Source organism: Hypanus sabinus, chromosome 5 (genome assembly GCF_030144855.1).
Source record: "Hypanus sabinus isolate sHypSab1 chromosome 5, sHypSab1.hap1, whole genome shotgun sequence".
Lineage (NCBI taxonomy): Eukaryota > Metazoa > Chordata > Chondrichthyes > Myliobatiformes > Dasyatidae > Hypanus > Hypanus sabinus.
Window position 1 is genome coordinate 41,087,979 of NC_082710.1, and position 27,571 is coordinate 41,115,549.

A 27,571-nucleotide genomic window follows, 5' to 3' on the forward strand; every position below is an offset into this window, starting at 1 on the left:
AAGCCCCAGGATAGCCCACCTTCGATGCAAAATACCATCTTGGTAAGCGATTTGAAGGACATGCCAGGTTGGGTTCTCTCTGATCGGTCTCCTTAACGGGGACCAATGTCATTAAAATTAAAAATCTGTTCACTTTGTGGCAGACGGGGAAATAAATAAGTCAGTGGCAAGATTTGTGCGTCGATTTAAAGCTTTTCCCCCTCTATTCATGTGCTGATTGAAATCTAGACAATTCTCTGCTTAAGGAGGACTTTTAATTTCCGTCATGAGACTCTCCGCAATATTTTATCCAGACTTTAAAAGTCCATCAACAACTTTTGTTTGGAAGCAGAAGGTTTCACCTAAGATAAACTTAGAAATATATAGTCCAATCATGTCCCTGTACTTTTAGAGACTATCTCGGGCTCACCAGTATAAATGGTGTCTGGTTACTGGAAATTAAAAAACACACAAAACACACAAAAAGGTGGAGAATTATGGGAAATAAAAGAGAAAGAAAGGTAGAGCTGGGGGGAGATTATAGTGAGGGGGAAAAAAAGAGAGAGAAAGAGAACCAGACTAAAATAATAGATAGTGAGGGGGGGGGCAGGGTTATCAACGGAGGTCTGTGAGTTGAATGACCATACCAGCAGGTAGGAGGCTACCTAGGCGGGAGATAAGGTATTGCTCCATCAACCTGCGTGTGGCCCCATCTTGACAGTAGAGGAGGCCATAAACAGACAAGTCGGAGTGGGAATGGTCTGTGGAATTGAAGTGTGTGGCCACCTATCTATTATTTTAGTCTGGTTCTCCTTCTCTCTCTTTTTTCTCCCCCCAGCCCTACCTTTCTTTCTCTTTTATTTCCCATAATTCTCCACATTCCCCCCCCAGCCCATTTCCCTCTACCCTATCACTTCCTAGCTCTCTACTTTGTCCCTCCCCCCACTTCTTATCCCCCCCCTCGACCATCCCATGTTACTTCACACCTGATGAAGGGTTTCGGTCCGAAATGTCGTCACTACCTCCTCCCGTAGATGCTGTCTGGCCTGCTGAGTTCTGCCATCATTTTGTGTTTTGTTTATTTCCAGCATCTGCAGATTCACCCGTGTTGCCTCTGGTTACTGGAACCTTGCTTTGTGGTTGGAGGCAATGAGGCATTGGAATTGCAGAAGACTGATGGACCTCCCCACCTGGGGACTTGATACTGCAATATTCACATTATCCATGGACGGTGCTTGAGAAAATTGCACTGTACCAAAGAGGTTGTTGCAGAGAATTGAAGGCTTCTGGAAGGAAGAAATGAATCTTGAGGCAAAGCTAAAGCTGTATTACTTGTGACAGGTAAGTTAAGAAAAACTTTTATGATCATACAGCCTCCTATACTGCCACTGTGAAATGTCTCACATCATACAGCCATGCATATTCTTCTTAATTAAGTCAGAGAGCGATGCAACATGGGAACAGACCCTTCAGCCCACTGAGTCCATGCTATCATGCATGTACGGTACTTTTATACTAACAGAGTCATACAGTACAAAGTAGACCCCCCAGCCCAAATAGTCAGTTGACAATGGTGTCCATCCCAGCTAGTCCTATCTGCCAGCATTTGCCCCATAACCGTATAAACCTTTCTGATCAATGCACTTATCTTTTAAAAGTTGTTCTTGTTCCTAGCTCAACCATTTCCTCTGGCAGCTCATTTCACATACGTACCACCCTTTGTGTAAAATAAGTTGCCTCCCTGTGTCCTCTGGTTCCTGATTCCCCACTTTGGGGGAAAAAAGACTTGAGTGCATTCACACTATCTGTGTCCCTCTTGATCTTATACAGTTCTATAGAATTACCTCTGAGTCTCCTGTGCTCTAAGGAGTAAAGTCCCAGCCTGTACAATCTCTCCATGACTCCTTCCCTCAAGTCCTGGCAACATCGTTTCAAATTTTTTCTGCATTCTTTCCACATTAATAACATCTTTCCTTTCACAGGTATCTGACCCTAACTTATTTCATTCTCTCCAAATCCACAACTAAGTACCCCTGCAGGTTCTGTCACCCGCCTATACACTAGGGAAACTTTGCAGTGCCTAGTTAACCATCTTTCATGGTTTGGGAAGTGGAGGAATCAGGAGCATCCAGAGGAAAACTACATGATCACAAGAGAACTTGCAAATTCACGGAGACAATCCATCAACCTAAACCCCGGGTAATGAAGACAGCAGTTTCCAGTTTTGGTTAACCTGTGCTCCTTGTGTTACTTTCCCATATCAAGTCCAACAATGCTCTCTCTCCCTTTATTCACCTTTCTCATCACATTTCCCCTCCCCCCATCACCTAGACTCATTATCCTCTCCATCTGCCTATTACCCACCTGCTTTTTTCTCCTTTGGTTCACCCCTGCTATCCCATCTCCTCCCCCTTCCAAGTCCATCTGCCCGTCATCCTTCCCTTATCTGCTTACCGGCCTCTGCCTCTATTCCCTCACGTGCTTCTGCTTCCTCCCTGTAAGTGATTCTACCTCTGTCTCTGTCCCTCCCCCTCCTAGATCCACAAGCCTATCACATCTACTCTCCCCCTTACCTGGTTCCACCCATTCTTGTGTTTTGTAACTCCAGAAGTTAATTGAAAGAAAAATCAGGAGTTGGGATAACTGTCTACTTAGTTTCTCTTTTCCTTTGTTTTGATCACTGTGGAGGACTTCTTACTCTTGTGGGATAAAGTCGTTACTGACAAGGGGTTGGGGGGGGGTCACTCTGCTTGGCGGGTGAGACTTGAGGCTGCGAAACAACCTCAGGTTCTGGGGCCTCTTCCATGGTGGTTGTAGGAGTTGACTCTGGGACTGCAGGAAGTGGTTCTGACAGCTCTGGACACCTTCTCTAACAACTGACTCTGTTCTCAAATGATCTATGTGTTATCTCCAGATGACATCAGATACAATCTCCACTGTGTAGGAGATTGGTCCAGTTCTGCCTCAACCTCCCAATTTTGATAATCTCTGTAGTCCTTCTACAGAAACGCTTGTCTAGGAGTGAAAGATCAGCCTCATTGTTTGAGGTGCCCTCAATTTGTCTCAGCTGTTTGTCCTGTATACTCCTTCTGAGCTCGGGTTTGAGGGCATCCGAGCTTGAGTGCAAGGGATGACCCATGAACCACACGGCTGGTGAGTTGTTGTTTGTGGAATGTGCTGCATTATGATATGCAAGGAATAGGTGGGCTTTGGGTTCAGTTTTAGAGTAGTATGTTCTGTTGACATTGCTTGTAGAGTCTAAAGAGACTCTGGACAAACCTTTCCACCAAGCTACCTATATGGTACATTTGATATGGTTCAAATGTAATATGTCTTATTCCTTTCATTTTCAGGAATGACTGAAGCTGCTGCACAACAAACTGTGGTCCATTGTCACTGCCTAAGTGTTCTGGAACACCAGTCCTTGAGAAGAGGCTTCTCAACACGTCAACAGTGTGCGAGGCTGTTGGGAAGACTTCTGACCACTTTGCAGCTGCATCGGCAAATACCAAGAAACTTGTGCCCATGAATGGTCTGGCAAAATCCACATGAATCCTCACCTGAGGGCAATGCAGGCAATTCCCAAGGGTGGAGAGATGCCTCTCCTGTCATCTGGACATGTTGGCATCCCAAACAGTGGCAAGCTTCTCGATCTACTGATTTATCCCGGGCCACCAGACAAAGCTTTGAGCCAATGCTTTCATTTTGACCATGCCTATATGACTGGCATGTAGCTCCTCCAACACTTCGGCTATCATCTTGATGGTATAACAAAATCCCAAAATAAGGGCACTCTGTCAAGGGTAAGTTCATCCTGGCACTAGTAAAAATGAAGGAATTGGAACTTCTGTTGCACATTCCAGCAATGTTGGGTTGCCACGTTGATTTTGGACAGTGTGGGGTCTTTTCTTATTTTCCTTTCAATCATCTCCACTGTAATAGGGATTTGCATTATGGAAAATACGTCAGGAGGAGTGTCCGTTTCTGTAAATTTTTCAGGTATTTCCTTTTCCATGGGTAAATGAGTCAATTTATCAGCATTTCCATGATAAGTTTTCCTCTTGAATTCGATCTTGTAATTGTGTTCTCCAAGACACAGAGCCCATCTCTATGTTGGTGATGCTGCTGTTAGTGGAACACCCTTATGATGATTGAAAATGGACTCTAGTAGTTGATCATCTATAACGAGGTTAAACTCTCTCCCATACAAGTACTGGTTGAAATGTTTTACACTCCAAACCAGACTCAAGGCCTCTTTGTTAATCTGTGCATTATTTTTCTCTGCAGTGCTCAACGAATATGATGCAAAGTCTATGGGGCGTTCACTTGCATCACTCATAATGTGACTTGTCTGCACCTACACCACAAGGCTAGGCAACACAAGCAAGCTTCTCTGGACCATGTGGATCATCTAACATCACCATTTCCTTTGGAAAGCCACCTCACACTGCTTTGTCCATTGTTATTTTTTCCCAATCTGCGGCAATGAGTTCCAAGGGTAGAGCACAGTAGTCAGATTTGGCAGGAACTTGTTATAGTAATTGACAAATCCTAAAAAGAACCACAATTGTGACACATTCTTTGGCCTTGTGGCATCCACCATTGTTTGAATTCTCTCAGCACTCTTCTGTAATCCTTGTGCATTAATGGTGTGACCACAGTAAGTGCAGAAGTCATGTATCTATTTCTGTCCATGGTAACCATGTATCCATTTTCTTTCTGTATTATATTTTGTGGCTCGTACATTATCGTCATCTGTCATATGAGTTGGGGCGAGATAGAAGCTAATTAGTATAGTTACATATTCACCGTTAGTTGTTTAGTTAGTCTAGTTGAGGGGGAGTGAGACGGAATGATTTTTTGTTGACAGTTAATTGGAACATTATTAGAGTGCTTAAGTAGGTATAGAACACAAATTCTGATATTGCTTAAATATACTAACTTCACTTATTGGAATGCTAATTTAGTTCGACTGCTAATTATGTTTAGAATCACTTATAACACTAATTAGAATGCTTAAATACATTGCTAAGATTGCTATATCACTAATTTAGTTTCATTCATTTTTTTATTGATACAAGATTGTTCATCTTTGCTGGTTTTGTAAAAAAGGATCTAACGTACCTTTGGCAATTTGGCAGCATATCATACAGTATCGATTACCTTGGTTTAGTCTCTCGGTGGTTTTGGTTTGCTTTTGTTATGGAAAAACTAAGAACACCAGAGCGTCTTCGAGTTTTGTTTTAAGAGTTTATTAACCTGGTATCATGGAGTGGAAAGTCTTCAGCAGTCTCCACTGCCACCAGAACTCTGAATTCTAGGTTATACAGAATTCATATTTATGCAGCAAAACAAACAACTTCACATAACTTTGTTTGGCATCCCACGGGCAGTACAATATCAATTGCTTAAAAGACATGTCAATTATTCTCTCAGCGTGAGTTCTCTTTGTTCCCTGTTATCAAGGCTCATAATTTATCCCTAGACATATCCTTTCTCCTGGTTCCAGGGGCCTAATATCTTAATTATTGATGTTCCTGGTATTGTGTTTATCATCCGGGGTTATTCTTGACTCGCATCAGCAGTCTTAAGCCCAGCTGTTCTAGAACAGTCAAGCATCCCATCAGACATTAGTTTTAACCATTTCTACCACAGTTTTCAAGTAGCTCCTAAAGCAAGAGATGCTTAAAGAAACCAAACTTCTTGTGGTTGTCTAAGCCCGTAATCTTTTAATCTGTTTAACACTGTTGTGAGGTTTTGGAGATGTTCCTCATCATCCTCACCAGTAACAATTATGTCTTCCAGGTTACACTGAGTTCCTGGGCAGCCTTACAGCACCTTATCCATAGCTTTCTGCCTGAGTGCAGGTGCAGATGCTACTCCAAAAATAAGCTTATTAAAGTGATAAAGCCCTTGTGAGTGTTTATGATGAAAAACACGTTGGACTCTTCTTCCTCAAATCAACACATCCTTCTTGGCTACATGGTGAACATCACATCTACTGTAACGTGTAATGGATGGAATATCCACAGTGACTCAGGGGACAATCCTATGGTATTTAAGAGGCTATGATTGGGAAGGATCTTTGTGGCAGACAGCAAGGAGATTCCTTTTAGTTACTGCATTGGAATTTGACTCTTCACTCACTGAAGAACAATTAACAATAGTCCCTGATGGATGATGCTCTGGAAACAAAGAAGGAAGAAAAAGACATCTTCCTAATGACCTGTATTTTGTAATTTGTTACCTGATTTGATTTGATTCTCCTTGGGTATTGACTCCTGTTCGTATTTTCAACAACCTTCACAAAAATACAGATCCTTTCATCCCTGCAAATTACTATCATATTTTTCACCCGTCATTGTCTGCCAATTCACTTTGTGTGTTTATCTCCCTCAATTATTATCTTCCCAAATTTCTTATCAAAGCCCATCACATCAGGTTTTGACTACTGCCAAACTGAAACGTATCTGATAGAAAACATCAACACCATAATTTATAAGGAGAGTCATCCCTCCTATTTGTTAGATGTCATAGTCTGGGAGATTAGCTGTGATTGCCATCCAGTTGGTTAGGACTGCACAAATCTCATTTAGTTTTCACCTATTTAATTAAAGCAAGAGAATCATTATCAACAGTTTATCTTGCTGCTTTTGATGACCCCAGAGATGTCTTAGGTCTGAGCCAACATTACCCATGAAGCAGGAATCAGATTCCACATGTACATCAGTTTTGCCTAATTTCTCGATTTCATTGTTTTAAATTTTTAGATTTTTGATTTACAAAAGACAATGAACAGAAATTTCATTCAACTAAATATTGGAAAGTGCTAATCTATAGGGTGGAGATCTGTTACTAACTCTGTTACCTAGCAATGAATTCCAAACTATCCACATAGTATGTAAAAGTTAATTATTTCAGATCTCATATTTGTGCCATCATGAAGATGACCTATTTCAACCACACTAACACCATTGCTGTTCAGTTCATTGACTGCTGAAACCCTCACTTGTACATTATTTACCTCTACATTGAACTCATAGCTTGTCTCTAGCATTTCAGTCAATATAGATTTGAGGGTATTCAAACTTTACCTGTGTTCTAACCCAAACAAATCCTCAATAACCAAGTCATATCTCTGTTTGCTGACATACATTGATTCCACATTGAGCAGCATCACTATTTTGAAATTCACAATCTTCCAATCACTCCCTGATCTCCCTTCCTATTTCTGTAATCACTCTCACAACTACAAACAAAATAATTGCACATGTCCAACCTCTAAAATTGGATAAGTATCTAGAAACTTTACCCACTCAAACAATACAGAATCTTCAATTGCCAAATCTGTATGATTCTCCCCATAAAGCTTTCTCCCTCTCTATTCTTTTTGATAATTTTAAGACATATATATTTGCCCAAGTTTATCCACCATATGCTCAAGTATCTCCTTATGTGGGTTATTTTGTTTTCTTTTAAATGCTCCCATGAAGCATATTGTTCAATTAATGACACTGAAAGTTGTGGTTTCTATTTGGATTCAGAATAACTCTGGCTGCTCTTCTCTTTACAGGATCGCAATCTTGGCTGTATTTCTGCCTGTTTCTTGTTCAGGGCCCCAACAGGATTGTGTTTGTATCAGGGCTGCAAGCAGGCCTTGCAAAGTCAGTTATAAAACCCAAGTTGATTTACTCAGGAAGTCCCAAGCAAATAATTTCCATGGTTATTTATAAACAAAGCTGTGACAGATTAACTTCTTTTACAGTATAAGGTCAGCCACAGTGCAGAGGCAAAACATACAATATTGCTCAATATTAATACATTTTATTAGCCCCCAATAAGACAATGAATTGCCTTAGATGAGAAAGAGATACAACCTCCTTTAATGTTGAATAAAGATGGTGTTACAAATGAAATTGGACACATGGAAGACATTGTTAAACTAACAAGAAAGGGATAATTCACCCAAGGGTGTAATTTGTTACTTTGGATATGGCTGCTTTAATCTTGTGATTAAATAGAAGACAAATTGAAGAGGGTTTAAAACAGAATATGTAAGTATTGGGACTAAAGACAAGAAAGGGAAACTGGAGAAGATGGACGGATTTGGGGTAGGTTTCCTCAAAGTTGGAATTGGCGAAAGGACTGTGCCTGGGGAATAAATTGTTGATATTAATGGCTGGGGTCAAACCAGAAAGGGAAATTGAGTAGAGGAGATAATGAAAGGAAGAGGTGTGTTTTGTGGTTAAAATAAAGTAGGAAATATGATGGGATTGCAAAAAAATGAGATTGTAACATGAGACCTTGTAAATGAAGGAATATTTGTGGTAGATGCTATGATTAAGTTGATTTTAGAATTTGATGATGAAAAGAAAGATTGCTGGGGGATTATCAACAATGAAATTGGAGAAAATGGGGCTGGTAAAGTTTATGTTTTCTTAATTACGGCATGGTAACAGGCCACTTGGCCCAACGAGCCTGCGCCACCCATGTGACCAATTAACGTGTAAACTCGTACATCTTTGGAATGTGGGAGTGAATTGCTTCACCTGAGGAAACCCATGCCTTCTGCTTGCGATGTTAAGATAAACTTTATATTCTGTTTACCTTTGTATAATTATAGTACAATTTCTTTTAGACAGAGAGCTAGATTTTCAGCAGTCCTAAAATTATTCAGCATTTAGTGTAAGATTAAGGGAATAAAAATAGCAGATTCATCTTAGTTTACTGGAATTATTAACAACCAACATACCTAAGGAGGTAAAGAGAAAAATTTTGCAATAAAGCTAGTTTGGCACAATTGCATTATGAGTACTCTTACATAATAATTTTTTATGAAGAACTACCTTTTCATTTCTAAATTGTCATAGTCAGACAAAATAAAAAAAGTCAGATGTTATATCTAGCCATAAATAATTATTAATATTTTAAGGTTCCTGGCACTATATTTCCTTAAAATTTTGAGTCAATTCAGAAAAAAAGTCCTGCATTACAATTATTTCTATAGAAATACAAAAAGCTTTATTAAAATAAAATTAACAGGCACAATCAAAAATATTTAACCAACTATTAAAATGATACACTAAGACACTTGTTAAAATACAAAAGTGAACAAAATATTCAGAATACTGAATAACTGACTGTGACACAATAAAGTCTAAATGTGTGCTCCATTTGAAACATAATGAATATTATATTCACTGTACACCTGGGAAATAACACCACTCCTAATTGGTTGTGGACACTTGCTGACCTAAGAAACTTTATTTGTTAGCAAAATGAAAGTTCCACAATTTACAAAAAAAATTAGCATTAAATAGAATGTTTTCCAATGACACTTTCAAGCATTCCCAGGGTCAGATATGGTACTGTACCACAAATGCAGGTTGCTTCAACAATCTGCTTCAATCCTAAACTCATATCAGCATTTTCTGCTGCTACAGGTTTTCTAAGTAAACAGCAATTTAAGACCAAAATGCTTAAGATTTTGGCTAAGTGAAGCTGAAATTATTTACCAAAGCTTATTCCATGAAGGTCCCTAACACGCTAGTAGAGAGCATAATATAATTTCACTTGTTTGGCGTGAATTCATACATACATGAAAGTATTTACTAATCCCAACATAAGTTGTACAAGGCTTTGGTAAGGCCAAATTTGGAATATTGTGTGCAGTTCTGGTCACTGAATTATAGGAAAGATATCAATAAATTAGAGAGAGTGCAGAGACGATTTACTAGGATGGTACCTGGGTTTCAGCAATTAAGTTACAGAGAAAGGTTGAACAAGTTAGGTCTCTATTCATTGGAGCGTAGAAGGTTGAGGGGGGATTTGATCGAGGTATTTAAAATTTTGAGAGGGATAGATAGAGTTGACGTGAACAGGCTGTTTCCATTGAGAGTAGGGGAGATTCAAACTAGAGGACATGATTTGAGAGTTAGGGGGCAGAAGTTTAAGGGAAACACGAGGGGGTATTTCTTTACTCAAAGAGTGATAGCTGTGTGGAATGAGCTTCCTGTAGAAGTAGTAGAGGCCAGTTCAGTTGTGTCATTTAAGGTAAAATTGGATAGGTATATGGACAGGAAAGGAGTGGAGGGTTATGGGCTGAGTGCGGGTAGGTGGGACTAGGTGAGATTAAGGGTTCGGCACGGACTAGGAGGGCCAAGATGGCCTGTTTCCGTGCTGTGATTGTTATATGTTATATATTGTTCCTTTCACTTTATTTTGGCTACACCAGAAATGGAGAGAGAACCAAATGAAAGAAAATAAAGAAAATACAGTTATATGATCTCTTTCAGCTAACATTATTTAAAGCCTTCACAGTCAATGAATTCATTTTGAAATGTAATCAGTCAAGCAAGTAAATACAAAAGCAATTTACACCAGAACAAGATATATGGCCTGTCAAATAATTTTTGGTGCTGTTTATAGAGGAAGAGAAGGAAAATGGCCAACATAACAGGAGAATACTGCTAACCTTCAATAAATAGTGGCATGGGATCTTTTATCTCCACCTGAACAAACAGATGAGTCTTTATTTTAACGTCTTATTGGATCAACAATAAGCAGTACAGCATTAGTGGCTGCTTTATAGAGGGGACTGCTGGAATGAGGCTTGAATCACAAGCACAGCAGCTGAACATTATTTTACCACCTGGAAGCATACTACAAGTTGAGTTAGGATAATACAATTACTAAGTATAAAACTTTCTAATTCTTACATAAATTTTGTTGAAAACGATATTACAAGTCATTTTGTTGCCTGTGGTATTAATTTCAAAACTCATCTTGAAAGAAGAAACCGACTGAAAAGTGATGTTCACTATCCAAATAAGTGCATTAATTCAGCTACCGGTTGTGAACAGCTGATTAAATTTAACCCAAGTAAGTTCAGATTCTGTTTTCCAACAATGGTGAAAAGTTGGATTTTAAGAGTTATTAAGTTTGTTTCAGTTTTTCAGAATAGGATTTTTCAGTTAGCCCATTAAATAGAGCATTGTCATTCTTTTATTCCCACCATGTGGTCTTGCTCCACATAACATCAATTAGTCTTCTGTCAGTACACTCTTTGTTGAATGTGCAGATAACTATCGTACAGTAATTTTCAGCTTCTATTTGCTGAAAACACAGAAACCTTACTGCATAAAGTATTTTTGACTGTGCTAGTTATCCTATTTCAATTCTGACTCCTATCATATGAAAATTGGAATAAGATATATGTTGCTCACCAAATTATTAGTTTGAGCCACACCAAAACAAAAACAGTGCAAGGTATATAATTAGAAAATACTTTGCTATGTATTTAAGTCCAGGGATTTTCTGGTTATCTCAATAGAGTCTATTGGGACAGAGTTTGCACTGCTACTGAAACTTGAACGCCTCATGGACACTTGTGTTGTAGTAATCTGCCTCAATTCCTTGCGAGATAATCTGACAGGAGTAATGATATGTGAAGGCTTTTCAAAAATTTGAGTAGATTTGGATGAGCATTTTGATTGTTGAGCATCATCTATTACTTCTAAACCAAGGGAATCTTCTTCTTCAGAAGTCTTTCTTGTAGAGCCTTGAATGGTTTCTGAAATTTCTTCCCACAAGTTTTGGTTTCTGTTTGCTCCAGATATTGTAAGAGTACTATTATATTCATCAATACTTTTAGATGGTCTCAAGGCCCACTTTTGATCCTTTGTGCAAATATCACCTATTGGATTTAATGTAGCATCACCAGTACCATTGCCTGCAATTAAAATATTTTATGTATTACTTGTCTTGTAACATTTTTATCCATAATCAATCAAAAGAATAATGATGATGGTTTTCTGCTTCTTATAAACCATGTCAAAGAAAGATATTTAAAAAGGCCATAAAGTTCTAGCTACTCATAGCATGTTTTGTTTATTATTCCTTTTCTGTCTTCTCTCCTTTCTTTCATTTTGATAATGTCCTGCGCTATGGATCTTGATTCTCAATAATATGAATATAAAAGCTATTGAAAAATATTAAAATTAGGAAATCTAGCTAACTTTTAAAAACCATCACCTATGAGTTTTAGCACAATTTTTCCCTCTTTATCTTGACTGAAATTCAATCACATGAGGTGTTTCCTTACCTTATTGGTAACATTATTTCAAAAAAAGACAAAAGTGATGCTAACATGATTAGAATATAGCAGAGAAAATCTAATTTGAATGAATGGTTTAAAATTATAAGACTGGATAGCAGGTAGAAGAAGATTGCATTTAGCAAATAAATGGTTTATAATGAAAGGACATAAATATATGATCAAATGTAAGTAATTCAAAGCTAGCAGGAAATTTTTTGTTTAAAAAAGTCTACATAGAATTCTATGAAACAGTAGAATCTATTATACACCAATAATTATCACCAACCATACCAATATTTAAGGATTGGTCAACTAGATTGTGGAGGGTTGAATAAAGTTTTTATTCTATTATGAATTTTTTGAATATGCCCACAAGAAAATTAATCTCAGGATTGTATATGGTACATATATGTACTTTGATAATAATTTCACTTTGAACTTTAAAGTGATGTGAGAGCTGGGTATCTAACTGGAATTAGGGTACAGAGTGGATAAATGCTTTGTGGACTAATTAGGCCAATTTAAATCATTGTCAATATTTTAATATTGATGCTTAGTTTTCTTTTAAAATCCACACCCTATAAGAACTTCAATATGGCACTGTGAAAATATAAAATGGTCATAAACCTCTGATTTGTGCTAAGTTACCATGCAGAATCACCCCAAGCAAAATCTAAACACCACAATAAGGTGGTGAAAATTGGAGAGATAAGCATTCACTGAAGATTTTTACTCATCTCCAGCACAGCAATCAAAGGGAAGGATAATAAATCAGTGACTCACTCAAATGGGTGAAAACACATGAAGGAAAGGTATCTTGGTGAACATAAGAAAAGTAAAGAACTTATAAGGAAACAATTTAAATACTAATAGAAAGCACTTCAGTTAATTACTTCGTGATGCTGCCACTTTCTGATTCTGTGATTCAGCCAATTCACGCAATTTCTTTTTCAGTTCTCTGCTTGTTTTTTTATAAAAGTACAGGTCCTTCTCCAGCTCTTGGATCTTTGATTCATATCCTTTAATACCATCTGCAAAGCCTTCACCACTTTTCTCTGGAAAAAAAAATCCTAATTATTTTGATACCATCTTCAAAAATTTTTGAATGCATGACATCAACAATAATTCTTTATATTCCCCCTTATAATGCAAAATGTCTCAAAGCAGTCCAGTGGAACCACAAACAAATTTAATAATGGGTCACAATAGGTTTTAGAACAAATTATCAAAAGATTGGTCGAAGTGCTAAATAAGAAGTGTGGGGGAAGCAGAGAGAAACAGGGAGATAATTTCAAAGCTTCATGCTGAGATAATTAACATTTGGCATATTTGTTTTAAGACCACAGGTTATATAAAAATGCTGTGAGACAGAATTTTATCAGAAAACCAATTCAGAAAGTGATTAGACATTAACTGTTTTAAAAAAAAAACACAGAAGTTGCTTCCAGGTCTTCCCTGGATATAATATCTGGAAAAGCACACAATGACCTCCGATGTGTCTTGCACCTTTGGATGCCACCTCTGGTAACTGCAAAAGCAGGAGTAGTCTGCGGACAGCATTAGTCACTCATTCAGAAGCAGATGGGTAGTCTGCAGACAGCATTAGTCACTCATTCAGAAGTTCTTAAAAATGAGTAAGGTTTCCTTTGTTAAATCTCAAAGCAGGTGCTAGTTTATAGAGATCATGCTTGGAAATCTCTTTGTTAAAATAATCCCCTCTGGTGTCTAAAACTAGCATCCAATAGGTTATGGGTCTTCTATACAAAATAAGCTTAGAGGGGATAAGGAAGTATGAGAAAAGTTAAAGAAAAATGCAATTTTAGTGTGACGGCGGAGGCGAACACCATAGCTTCTATCAAATTGTAAAAGCTATACTATTGCTGGGATGATGTCATCTAAAATATTGAATATTCAACCAGTAAATCAGGAATTATAAAAACAAAAATTAGAGGGACAACAGTACCAAAAAAATGCAGGTATAAGTTTTGTTTACTTAGGGGTCTGAAGATTCACATTGTTTGTTCCATTAAGAGTGGTGAAACAAGCTTCAAGTCAGTATGAGATGCAAGACCTTGGACCATTTCAGATTAGAGATTGGGGCCATCTAATATGAGGTCCCTACACCTTCTCTCTTACCACCATTCAAAGCCCCAAACAGCCTTTCCAGGTAAGGCAACACTTCACTTGAGAGTCTGTTGGGGTCATCTATTGCATCTGGTGCTGCTGGCGCAGCCTCCTCTACATCGGTGAGATCCGACGCAGATTGGGGGACCACTTCGTCGAGCACCTCTGCTCTGTCTGCCACAACAGACAGGATCTTCAACTCTGCTTCACATTCCCATTCAGATATGTCCATACATGGCCTCCTCTACTGTCATGATGAGGCCAAACTCAGGTTGGAGGAGCAACACCTCATATACCATCTGAGTAGTCTCCAGCCCCTTGGCATGTACATTGAATTCTCCAACTTCCAGTAATTCCCTCCCTCTCCCTTCCCCCATCCCAGTTTCACTCTGCCTCCTCCTCCAGCTGCCTATCACCTCTCTCATGATTCTGCCTTCTTCTACTACACATAGAGCTTTCCCCTTACATTCCTTCTTCATCTTTCCTGCCTATCCCCTACCCCACCCCTTGATCTTTCCTCTGATTGGTTTTTCACCTGACACCCACCAGCCTTCTCCTTCCTACCCTCCTCCCACCTTCTTTATAGTGCCCCTGCCCCCTCCCTCTTCAGTCCTGATGAAGGGTCTCTGCCCGAAACATTGACTGCTCGTTTCCACAGATGCTGCCCGACTTGCTGAGTTCCTCCGGTGTGTTGTACGTGTTCCATTGTGCATAGTTTATTTACAAATCCACACAGATCGGATGGATAACAATGACAACACTTGAACAGCATACAATTGATTACCTTTAAAATACTGAAACAACAATTGCATTTTCTGTTCATGCTCCTTCTGTTGCATTGTCAATCGTCGGTCTATCTCCATTGATAGACGCTCCAGTGCAGATTCTAATTCATGTACCATATTCTCATGTTCAGTTACTTTCTCAGACATCTCTGCACATTGAACCTGCAAGTTACGTTCAACTTCACGCAGGCTAATCACCTGACAAAATTAAAACATAAACAAATGTCATCTAGGCTTCAATGTTAAAAGTTTAATAAATACTGACAACATTATTGAGTGTCATATTTTGGTATTGATACCACTGGGAGAAAGTCCAGAAACAAATTTGCTCAGAAGAAATCACAAAAGGAAGGAGGACCATTTTTCTCTATGCTGTTGTTAGGCAAGATTAATTTTGATTGTTCACATGGAAAACTTCCTACTCATCTTCTTAATATGGTCATGATCTTGAGCATTCACTTGAACTGGGAAAATAGCAGATAAAATCTCAGTTTACCATGCCAATCTACAAGTTCCCTCTTTTGACAATGTACATTTGACCAATATTGCATTATAAAGTCACCTTTGAACCCCAGTAGTGCAGTTAGTATCAACCCTAAAACCATAACTACAATGTTGTGAGGATGAACTATTCCAGTGATATGAACACCTCTGGTTTCAAAATCTGCTAAGAAATCAGCATAATTTTACACTGATAAATATAGATTGCTAAATTATATATTTTTATCAGTTAGGAGAAGTATGCTACACTGAGTTTGCTTGGTGCTACTTTTCATGACCTATTTACATTCTACATTTTCATCACATGATACAAAGTGACTTATTAAATTTTGTTCATGATGAGTGAATCACATTATATACAAACTAAATTTTAGGGCTAAGTATTATAGAAAGAAGAACTGTACCTTATTAAAATATCTGCAGAGAAGAACTCTTGTCTCAGCAGCTGATAAAGCACCCAATCTAAACATCACAGTCTCCTCATTCTGGGCAAGGCTACTGTCCGAGGTTTTCAATGAATGCTGGCGACTGTGAATTGTTTCATTTTTGTATTCTATAGCAGCATCCAGAGCTTCAATACCTTCCTCTAATTGGAGTAGCATTCGCTCTTCCTGAGAAACAACACAGGTGTGATTAACTCATTTATGTACAGTATGCTAGCCTCTCTTCTGGTGGATTACCTTGCTCTCCAAACCTGAGCATTAAATGGAAGCCTTTTGATTGCACCTTTCAAAGGAAATTATATATTGATGGAAGGGTGAAAAAAATCCAGTTACAGCAAGCTTAGGGGAGTGGGATTAATTAGATAGTTTATTTACAGAGCCAGCACAATCAACAAACCTGAATCAGTACTGTTACATTTTATGACTTCATCTTCAATTTATTGCAATAAATGACTATTACTAAAATGCAATTTTGTTTGAATTTCATCTACAATCTTTGAACTATTTAAGATTATTTGCACTAATTCCAATGTAATGTTAGGATTCTTAAATTATGGTAACAGCTATTTCTTGCACCTCTTACAATAACAGAACAACTTCATATGTGCTCAAGTACAGGATGTCTTTTATAACTGTTTTCTATATTACAAGAGAACAAGCAATGACATCCTTTCTCATAATAGTAATTTCATATTGTGTTTGGAAAGTTCATGATTTATAATATAAAAATGGCTAGCTAATCTTGTATTAAAATCCAGATTAAAAATCGATCATCTCTAAATATTTGGTCACTTCTAATGGTCAACTTCTTTGTTCATATCATAACAAAAAATGTCAATGCTACATAGAGTGGGTAGTGATAATTATGGTGTAAAAAGTTTACATTTGGAATTCTCACTATAAATGAAAGGACAGAGCAACACACACAGAAGTTTATGAAGATGTTTTAGAAATTAAAGGTGGTAAAATGAAGACTGAATAATGCTTTTATATTTTGATCAAAATATTTGCCTTTAATTGCATTTTACTTGAAAATTACGATGGATTGTGGCTCCTTTTAAGCAAAATCTTGGGACATTAATTAATAAAAAATAAAAAGAAAACAATTCAAATGCTTTGCATATTAAGGAATTGCACATGGCTACATCAATTGAATCTCCAATTTTGTTACTGGCTTTAATAGTAATTTCTATTAATTCAGATCTAAGCAATAACTGTAAATTGTCAAAAAATAAATAAGTAATTATACCTCAGGTGACAGAACATTTCCTAGCTCTAGCTTCTCATCCAAACATTGCCTTCTTTTTAGAAGCTGAGTTCGTTCCTGTTGAAGCAGTTGTATCTCTTCTGAGATTATTTTACTTTCTTCCAAGGTACTAGTTTGAAGTTGAGTGCTCTTGTCTGATAATTCTTTTTCTATTGTTTTTAAACGAGTGGATAAGTTCAAAATATCTTTGTTCAGAGCCTGAAAAGACACAATCAATTATTAATTTCTTTGTAGTGTTTTAAGTACAAGACTCAGCCTCTAACCACTCAAATGATTCATATTATGCAACTTACTTTAGAATTTATCAAATGCAATACACTGTATTGATATAAAATAATGATTATTATTTATTTCAGAGCTATGGTTTTTCAAAGTAATGATTTCAAAATTAATCCTGAACTACTGTTCAAAGCAAATGTTTAAATTTTCTTGGCCCATTTGCTTTGTGAGATATATTATCTAATATCATCTGTTGAAATAATGTCTTTCTCCAAATTTCAAAGATCTTACTTTACTATACCAAGAATTACAAGGTGTTTCCTTATATCTATTATAGATTGAAGGTGCATTTCAGACAAAACATGGTTAGATGTATGGTGACATATATGTACTTTGATAATAGATATACTTTGAACCTCATGGTAATAGTAGAGCGCAAGTCAAATCTCCTCATAGATGTCCTTGCAATATTGGATAAAAAATGCTGCAGTATTCAACAGTGAGAACACAGGGAAAGAACATCAAAGCTATAAGGTTTTTATACCACTCTTCTATCACTTTCTACCTGTACTGATCCTCCCCAGGTTACCACAGGGTTTCATTCCTGATAACTGTTTCTAATCTATCCTACAGGTCTCCCAAATGCTCATTTGTGCACACCGCTACACATATTTCAGGTGTTTGCAAGTAGGGGAGGACCTGTATTTATAAATCTGAACTGTATTGCCTGAGATGGAAGTGAGATTTTCTCTAGATTGTCTTATTATTTACTCAAGAAATTTAGCATGTATTTCTCACCAAGATTTTATCTTGTAAGATCCGAAATGAAGCAACATACATTCTTACCTGGCTGGAACGCAACTTCTTGATTTCCAATTGGCTTTTCTCCTGCAATAGGGTCTCCTTTTTCTCAACAATAACTTCCCTTTTTTTCAAATCCTCTTCCAGCTCAGCTAGAGCTTGTCTTTGGTGCAGAACCTTTTCCACCTCTTCATCCAACCATTTACGTTGCTCATCAATTCTCTTAAAAAAAATAGAAACACATATAAGTAATAAAAATAACATGCAAAAGAAAATGTTAGTGATAACAAAAACTATAGAATGCATTTTCTTTGTACATTGTGTGTATATATGTGTGCGTACTATGTATATATAGTAATATGCGTACTATATGTGCCATACTAGATCTAGTATTAGGTAACGAACCGGGTCAAGTCACAGATCTCTCAGCTGGTAAGCATCTGGGGGACAATGACCACCGCTTCCTGGCCTTTAACATTATCTTGAGAAAGGACAGAATCAGAGAGGACAGGAAAATTTTTAATTGGGGAAGGGTAAATTATGAGGCTATAAGGCCAGAACTTGTGGGTGTGAATTGGGATGATGTTTTTGCAGGGAAATGTACTATGGACATGTGGTTGATGTTTAGGGATCTCTTGCAGGATGTTAGAGATAAATTTGTCCCAAGGAGGAAGATAAAGAGTGGTAGGGTGAAGGACCCATGGGGGACAAGTGAGGTGGAGAATCTAGTCAGATGGAAGAAGGCAGCATACATGAGGTTTAGGAAGCAAGGATCAGATGAATCTATTGAGGAATATAGGGTAGCAAGAAAGGAGCTTAAAGAAGGGGCTGAGCAGAGCAAGAAGGGGGCATGAGAAGGCCTTGATGAGTAGGGTAAAGGAAAACCCCAAAGCATTCTTCAATTATGTGAAGAACAAAAGATTGACAGGAGTGAAGATAGGACCAATTAAAGATAAAGGTGGGAAGATGTGCCTGGAGGCTGTGGAAGTGAGCGAGGTCCTCAATGAATACTTCTCTTTGGTATTCACCGATGAGAGGGAACCTGATGATGGTGAGGACAATATGAGTGAGGTTGATGTTCTGGAGCATGTTGATATTAAGGGAGAAGAGGTGTTGGAGTTGTTAAAATACATTAGGACAGATAAGTCCCCGGGGCCTGACTGAATATTCCCTAGGCTGCTCCACGAGGTGAGGGAAGAGATTGCTGAGCCTCTGGCTAGGATCTTTATGTCCTCGTTGTCCACGGGAATGGTATGAGAGGATTGGAGGGTGGCGAATGTTGTCCCTTTGTTCAAAAAAGGTAGTAAGGATAGTCCAGGTAATTATAAACCAGTGAGCCTTACATCTGTGGTGGGAAAGCTGTTGGAAAAGATTCTTAGAGATAGAATTTATGGGCATTTAGAGAATCATGGTCTGATCAGGGACAGTCAGCATGGCTTTGTGAAGGGCCGATCGTGTCTAACAAGCCTGATACAGTTCTTTGAGGCGGTGACCAGGCATATAGATGAGGGTAGTGCCGTGGATGTGATCTACATGGATTTTAGTAAGGCATTTGACAAGGTACCACATGGTAGGCTTATTCAGAAAGTCAGAAGGCATGGGATCCAGGGAAGTTTGGCCAGGTGGATTCAGAATTAGAGGAAGCGGAGGGTCTGCAGAAAGCGGAGGGTCGTGGTGGAGTGAGTACATTCGGATTGGAGGGTTGTGACTAGTGGTGTCCCACAAGGATTGGTTCTGGGACCTCTACCTTTTGTGATTTTTATTAATGACGTGGATGTGGGGGTAGAAGGGTGGGTTGGCAAATTTGCAAATGACACAAAGGCTGGTGGTGCTGTGGATAGCGTTGAGGATTGTCGAAGATTGCAGCGAGACATTGATAGGATGCAGAAGTGGGCTAAGAAGTGGCAGATGGAGTTCAATCCAGAGAAGTGTGAGGTGGTACACTTTGGAAGGACAAACTCCAAGGCAGAGTACAAAGTAAGTGGCAGGATACCTGAAATTGTGAAGGATTAGAAGGATCTGGGGGTACACTCCACAGATTCCTGAAAGTTGCCTCACAGGTAGATAGGGTAGTTAAGAAAGCTTATGGAGTGTTAGCTTTCATAAGTCGAGGGATAGAGTTTAAGAGTCATGGGTAATGATGCAGCTCTATCAAACTCTGGTTAGGCCACACTTGGAGTACTGTGTCTAGTTCTGGTGGCTTCACTATAGGAAGGATGTGGAAGCATTGGAAAGGGTACAGAGGAGATTTGCCAGGATGCTGCCTGGTTTAGAGAGTATGCATTATGATCAGAGATTAAGGGAGCTAGAGCTTTACTCTTTGGAGAGAAGGAGGATGAGAGGAGACATGATAGAGGTATACAAGATATTAAGAGTAATAGATAGAGTGGACAGCCAGTGCCTCTTCCTCAGGGCACCACTGCTCAATACAAGAGGACATGGCTTTAAGGTAAGGATTGTAAAGTTTAAGGGGGATATTGGAGGAAGGTTTTTTACTCAGAGAGTGGTTGGTGCGTGAAATGCACTGCCTGAGTCAGTGGTGGAGGCAGATACACTAGTGAAATTTAAGAGACTATTAGACAGGTATATGGAGGAATTTAAGGTGGGGGGGGGGGTTATATGGGAGGCAGGGTTTAAGGGTTGGCTCAATATTGTAGGCCAAAGGACCTGTACTGTGCTGTATTGTTCTATGTATCTGTGAATTATGTCCATGGGTTTCTGTATTTTTGACTAAACAACTGGACAATTACTAGTAGTTTTGAAACAATTAGTAAGCCTCATTTAATATATTAGTTTAATGGTAATGCAACTTAAATAACTCCAAATTAGGAGCTTATTTTGTTACATCGGTAAAGTAAAAATATTGTCAAGAAGCATAATATTGCAAGACACACCTGCTGCTCCTGTGAAATAACAGGTGAGTAGTTCATTTTCTTCAGATGAGTAATTTCCTCAGTTTTTCTTTTCAGAATTTTCTGCTGATGCTCACGCTTTAATTCCAGCTCCTAGCAAAATTAAACATGGAAATCTTGAAATTCTTATGATTTCAGGAGATAAACCAGTTTACAATTAGAAGTCTCATAAAATAGCTTCTTAATTTGGGTCAAACGTTCAAAATATTTTGACACATTTCCTTTCATATCCTGAATCACTACAAAGTATTAATTTTGTTAGCTGAAATTTCAGTAGAGTTGGTTGCTATTCAACATGGGTTTTTCAAAATTTGTTATGAAGCCATAGATGTTTGAAATTGAGGCTGAGTCCAGGTTTGTGGAGACCTGCATTATTTTTCTTGAACCTTAAATGCATGAAGAAAGAAGAGGATAATTAAAAATGAGATGGTCTCTATGTCCATGTATCAAGGCCTGCCAATTACTGAAATGACTGAACATGCATAATTTTGTAAAATGTTTTGTGCATGTAGGAGCTTTAATTCTGAAAGCAGGCTGTGACCTCCGGCACCATGCAGAACCCATGGAAAGAGATAAAATTAGAGGTCAATTCACCAGAGCTAACTTTACCTTTGTTTTCTCTGTCCCATCATCTATCCCACACCCACCCACCTACACACATATTTTCTCTATAATTTGACTTTTACTTATTGTCCCCAATCTCACATTTCCATGCTTGATATCTTCTACATTAAAGAGACATGCTTAGGCGATTATCAGATAGCCAAGATTGCACCATCGAAATGGAGACTTGTTCCATCACATGTTCAAAGATTCAAAATGATCCACTATGTTTGCATTAACTTTTTGTCCATTCATCAGAATATATTATGATTTGATTAATGTTACTCTTAACTTTTCAGAATTCAGTATGAATTTATATCTACAGATAGAAATTCACCCATTTTCCTGTAAATGCTAGCTCACCATATGTGTGTTCAATCAATGGAATAAAAATTACAAATTTTACAAATACTGCTTCAAATACTAGCAAGAAAATATTGGAAATTCTATCCAAACATGGCTAGTATTTCTAACTAAATACCATAGATCATATTACCAATTTAAATATTTAAATCATTGAACACACCATCCATTCTTTTAAATACTAGTCCTTTTAGTTGTCTTTAGAGTTTTGATCCATTTTCGTGCAATATTACAATGTGTCTAATTCTTCCCACATGAAACAATATGAAACAAATAACTTAATGATCACCTTATTCCACATTGTCACATGCTGCGGGTTAAGAACAATGGTTATACAATTACATTGAGAAGCATTATCAGAAGTGAAAATAAATAATACATTCAAGAACTGGCTCAATGCAAATTTACTTTAGGTTCAATCCCTAGTCTGTTTCAGTCTCTTTAAAGCACCACCTACATACAACTCAGAAATCCCTGATGACAAACCCATATTATTGCTATTGCTTTAAAAAATTTGATTTAGACACAAAATGAAAGGTTCACTTCTTTCAACCCTTGTGCTGTATCTAATGATGAAGATTGTCTTTTTGATGTATATTACCATAGTCTGTGAGTACTAATGTGCTTTTTTACGGGAGTGTTGAAAATAGTTATTATAATATGAATTATATAGATCTTGGAAACAACAAAAGGCTACATTAAAATTACAAAGCATCTCACATGTTTAAAAACTTAAATATGTATTTTACCAATGTAACTTAACACACATGTCTTACTTTGATTCGTTGTTGATCTTTTTGAATCTCATTTTCCAGTTTTCGTTTTTTTTCACTCTCTTCTTGTAATTTTTTCTGGAGTAGTAGTTGTTGTTGTTTCATATTGTCCACATTCTGGCTCAATTGGACCAATCGTTTCTCACTCTGTGCTGACATAGAAAACAGCTTCTTTGTTTCTTGCTGTTTCTTCTGCAAGGTCTAAGAAGGTAACAAAATTTTCAATGTGTTTTTGTTGGCAGCAGTTTCCTGGTTACCACCAAATTTCCCTTTGAAATATAAAGTATATTAAGCCTTTTCATGCAATAAGATGGACATTCTTTTTCATTCACACTGAGATTCCCCCTTTTTTCTGGTGCTTTAATTACTATTTCCTATTCTTTGCTCAGTACAGAAATTTCATGAAGTCTTCTTCAGATCTGTTCACCAACCACATCTTAAAATAATCAATTTCTGATTATTGCTTCCCCTTCCTTGAGCACTCAATCTTCAGTACTACAATGAGCTGTAAACCAATAACTATTTTAAGCATACTTCCTCCCAGCTACTTGATTATATTTTTCCTACTATATTTTCTACAGAAACATTTGTCCAGTTTCTCATTTTTGTTGCATCTACTCTAATGATCCATCCTTCTACACTTCTCTCTTTTTCTATGCATATTGAGTGTTGGTCTTCATTTACTGGATTCTTTCAGGTTTCTTGCTTTGTGACTGTAAGCAAACAAATCTCAAGGTTGTATAATACATACATTCTTTGATATTAAATGGGTATTGAATACTTGTGCTTCTGATACTTCCTATTTCCTTAACTGAGAATTTGCATGATCTTCAATTACAACAGAAGATGCTAGAAACACTCAGCACATCTATAATCATTGATCGTTGGGGTTGTTACTCCCAAAGAAAGTCTGATGATAGGTTGTTAACCTAGCCCTTCACCAAGGTTGACTTTTCACTGCCACTCCCTGTTCTATGGAGTATTCCCAGCATACACTGTTTTATTGTAGATCTCAATCATCCAGTTTTTTTTTTGTCTTTTATTCCTTTCCCTTTCTGCTTATTTATCTCAACATACCCCCACGTTCTTAGGAACTTATTTTTACAACCATTGTCCAACATATAAAATTATTTTTATTTATTTATATTGAATGTATTTTGAATGACTTAATACTTCAGCAATCAATATACCTGAACTTTAACTTTGGCAGAATCCATCTTCTTGCGGAATTCCTTTTGCAATTTTACTTTTTCTGCAACATCCCTGAGCTCTTTGTTCTCCAGTTCCTGCAGTTGTTTCTGAGCTTCAGTCAGCTCAGTCTTAGCCTGCTCTGCATCTTTTTCTAACTGAGTAATCTTTTGGTAATACTGTCGGTTCACAGCCTGAGCATCTTGACCTAATTAAGTAAAATAAGCAAATAAATATAAATTGTAAAATAGGCAACAAAGGAGAATTTTAGAAAGACGCATGTGCACGGCCAGCCTCAGCAGCAACACAAGCAGAGCAAAAGGGCAAGGCAGGGTAGCTCTCAAAGTGTGCCTCAACAGGTCACCCTGTTGTCTAGTCTAAGAAATATCGAAATATTGACTTCCTGACTAGTGGGCTGATTGCATCCTCCATGCCTATGTTTCCTTATCCCCCATTCTGTATAAATGTTTTAGCTATCGATTGCTTTTAAATCAAAGTCTATGTATAATGAACAACTAGAGAAGAAGAATTAACAACTCTGCATCAACTAGTCTAGTGTTCTATGGTTCTAAGTAGTGTTCTATTTGATTCAACCATATTCAATTGGGTTACTCAAAAATACAGCACTAAATATTTAACATGACTTAACAGAAATATTTGGAAACAATGCTCCCAATTAATTTATTTTCTTTTCTAAGAAAAATATGGAATATGAATGAGAATTAATCAATACTTATGTTAATAAAAAGATATAACAAATTATAAACTTAAGGGACTCTGCAGTTGCTGGAAATCATGAGGAACATAAACAAAATGCTGGAGGAACTCAGCAAGCCAGGCAGTATCTGTGGAAATGAATAAACAGTCGATGTTTTGGGCTGAGACCCTTTATCAGGTTTGGAGAGGAAAGGAGCAGAGGCCAGAATAAGAAGTTTGAGGAAGGAGAATGAGTACAAGCTGGTAGGTAACAAGTGGAACAAGGTCGGTAGGTGGGGTGGGCGGGGGAAGGGGGATGAAGTAAGTAGCTCGGAGGTTATGGATGGAAGAGGTAAAGGGCTGAAGAAGGAGGAATCTGATGGGAGGGAATGGTGGTACATGAGTGAATGGGAAGGAGGCCACCAGAGGGAGATAATGGACAGTTAAGAAGAGAAAAGGTTAAGAAGGAGCCACAATGGGGAATGGACAAAACAAGAGAAGGGGAATGGGGAAGAAATTACCAGAAGCTATAGAAATATAACAAAGGGTTATTTTGGATATATCAATATTAATGCATGGATGGTTATTCAGACAATCTACTATCTGTATATTTTGATCAACTCTAACCTGTTTTAACCAGTTCTTTGATGAGCTCTTCCTTCATGCGAATGTTGATAGCAAGCTCTCTTATTTTCTGCTTAGAATGAGCCACATCCATGTCTACAGACTTCAATTTCTTCATGTTTAATACCTGACTTTGACGCAAGCGCTCAGTCTCAGAGGAGGAATTCTTTTGTGAGACTGCACATTCACATAAAAACAGAAACATGAAATTGGACTATAATTTACACCAAACATAACTGGCAAAGTTAATTCAATGCTAGAACAATTTTCACATACAATATTCGAACCTCAACTAAGCTGTGTGGAGGAAGGTACTTTGGCACTTTCCTTGAAATAAAGAGAATATGGGGAAGAGGCGTAATCTTCTACCTTTGCACACTTCAGTCAACAACAAAATTCATTTCATGACAAAAATCCAGGAATTTGCTGCTTGGAACATAACATCAGAAATGTGAGGCAATTCAGCTTTCAAAGCTGTTTCACCATTCAATTCATGATGATCTGTATATAGCTCCATTTATTAATATTTGTAGTATGTATTCCTTGATTTCCTTATCTAATAAATATTTATTATTTTCATTGCTGAAAAATTGACCTGTTGTAGTACAGTAGCCATCTCAGAATTTACAAAACTGGAGTGGAAGCAAATCATTCTGGTCTCCAATGTATTGCCCAATAAGAAAAAGAAAGAAATCATTCCCTGAACCATAAAATTCAAATACTAAAGAACGCAGACATAAAATAATGAGGATGCAAGGTAAATTTTTTATTATATCTCACAAAGAGTGATTATCATCAACATCGCACTATGAGTGAGGTAAAACATTATCAATCAGGGCTTTCAAAAAGATAAATACTCCAGGAAAAAAATCATTTGCAGGACTACGGGGAAAGGTAAGGAAATGAGAATAGTATAATACAATGGGCGAATGGCCTCTTGAGTTGTAACAAGTCTAAGATTCTGTTAAAGATTTGATTACTGTTTTACCTATGCATTAGGTAGGCGGCTAAAGAGCATTATTTTACGTCACCTACAAGTATCTTTAAATACATTTTCAAACTTTGTGCTATCTCCCTACCCTTTTAGGTAACAAAGTTTAACACTACAATTCTGTATTTTAGGGCTAAAGTGTATCAATATAAATTACACAAAAAATGATTCAAATGAATAACTTAACACAAAAATTACACAAAATACCAAATCTTTAAATATGGTGTTGCTGACAATCAGTCTAAAACTAACTGTCTTTGTATTTGTAAGTAAAATAACTTGGTGTCTATTTTCATTTAAAAGAACACAAAAGCTTGCCAGTTGCAAAAGAATTCTGAATGCATAAACATCAAGTAAATAAGAGATTCCTGTATATTTCCTTTATTGCTTCACTATTCTTGATATTGAATTAACATTAGAACAGTCAACAAATAAAAACATGGACAAAAAAAAAGCTGGTGCAGCAAAGTAAGCAGAAATTCATTCTGTTACTAAATTTTAATAATGATATAATTAATTTTTTCTAGCTCAAATTATGTTTCTTTTGTTATTCCATTTATCACTTGCAATTTTTTGAAATTCCTCATTAATAAATGCACTAATTTTTTCCGCCGACTATCCATATACCTTTCTGTGACTCAAAGTCAGTTCCATTGTCATCTTGTCCTAGACTGGTCACATGGAAGTCTTTTTTAAATGACTTTGTGTCACTCATCATACAGGCTTGCTTCTGAGTCCAAGTATGATTTATTGAATGTCTAAAATGGAAGAAAATATCAATATAATATCATTAAAATTCAAACAGAATTATTTTGGGTCTAAGCACAAATCAGTTTTATTTCCCGATCATTTTTGTTATGGTATGGTGTAAGTAAACAACTGTATGAGTTCATTCTATACCACAGAAAGATGTGTAAAGTTCAGAAAATTTATGTGCCTTGTTTTAGTGGAAATCAAATTGCAGATTGAGCAAACTGTTCCATTCTGACAACAAAAGATCTCAATTGATGAGTTGTGAGAAAGGAGTGACAATTAGAGACTGATGAGGAAACTTATTTCTGAGTTAAATTCACTTCAATCCTTTCCCTTTCTATTAATTTTAAGTATTAATCCTTTTTGTCTCCTATGAAATGAACACTGCTCTCAAGCTAAAGCCAGGTAGACCGTTACATTCCAGCATAACACTCACCTTGTCATCATATGCT

At 37.3% G+C, this 27,571-nt stretch overlaps 1 protein-coding gene and 1 long non-coding RNA gene across 4 annotated transcripts in view; one reads left to right on the forward strand and one right to left on the reverse strand.

Moving 5' to 3' along the window:
• Nucleotides 1–1,092: 1,092 nt before the first annotated feature.
• LOC132394088 (uncharacterized) lies at nucleotides 1,093–8,942 on the forward strand. Its single transcript, XR_009512170.1, has 4 exons — nucleotides 1,093–1,320; nucleotides 2,008–2,178; nucleotides 3,333–3,782; nucleotides 4,267–8,942. It is a non-coding gene; the product is annotated as an uncharacterized LOC132394088 (long non-coding RNA).
• A 38-nt stretch (nucleotides 8,943–8,980) lies between these two features.
• LOC132394089 (kinesin-like protein KIF27) overlaps nucleotides 8,981–27,571 on the reverse strand; it is a 56,305-nt gene continuing 37,714 nt past the window's right edge. For all 3 annotated transcript variants that reach the window (XM_059969803.1, XM_059969805.1, XM_059969804.1), the window contains 11 exons: nucleotides 26,994–27,124; nucleotides 25,379–25,552; nucleotides 24,058–24,263; nucleotides 22,871–23,068; nucleotides 21,111–21,221; nucleotides 18,262–18,438; nucleotides 17,179–17,394; nucleotides 15,891–16,097; nucleotides 14,985–15,183; nucleotides 12,970–13,131; nucleotides 8,981–11,710 (listed from right to left, as the gene is read on the reverse strand). In XM_059969803.1, the coding sequence (XP_059825786.1) occupies nucleotides 11,271–11,710; nucleotides 12,970–13,131; nucleotides 14,985–15,183; nucleotides 15,891–16,097; nucleotides 17,179–17,394; nucleotides 18,262–18,438; nucleotides 21,111–21,221; nucleotides 22,871–23,068; nucleotides 24,058–24,263; nucleotides 25,379–25,552; nucleotides 26,994–27,124 (2,221 nt within the window). In that variant the 3' untranslated portion in view covers nucleotides 8,981–11,270. The remainder of the gene's footprint in view (nucleotides 11,711–12,969; nucleotides 13,132–14,984; nucleotides 15,184–15,890; nucleotides 16,098–17,178; nucleotides 17,395–18,261; nucleotides 18,439–21,110; nucleotides 21,222–22,870; nucleotides 23,069–24,057; nucleotides 24,264–25,378; nucleotides 25,553–26,993; nucleotides 27,125–27,571) is intronic.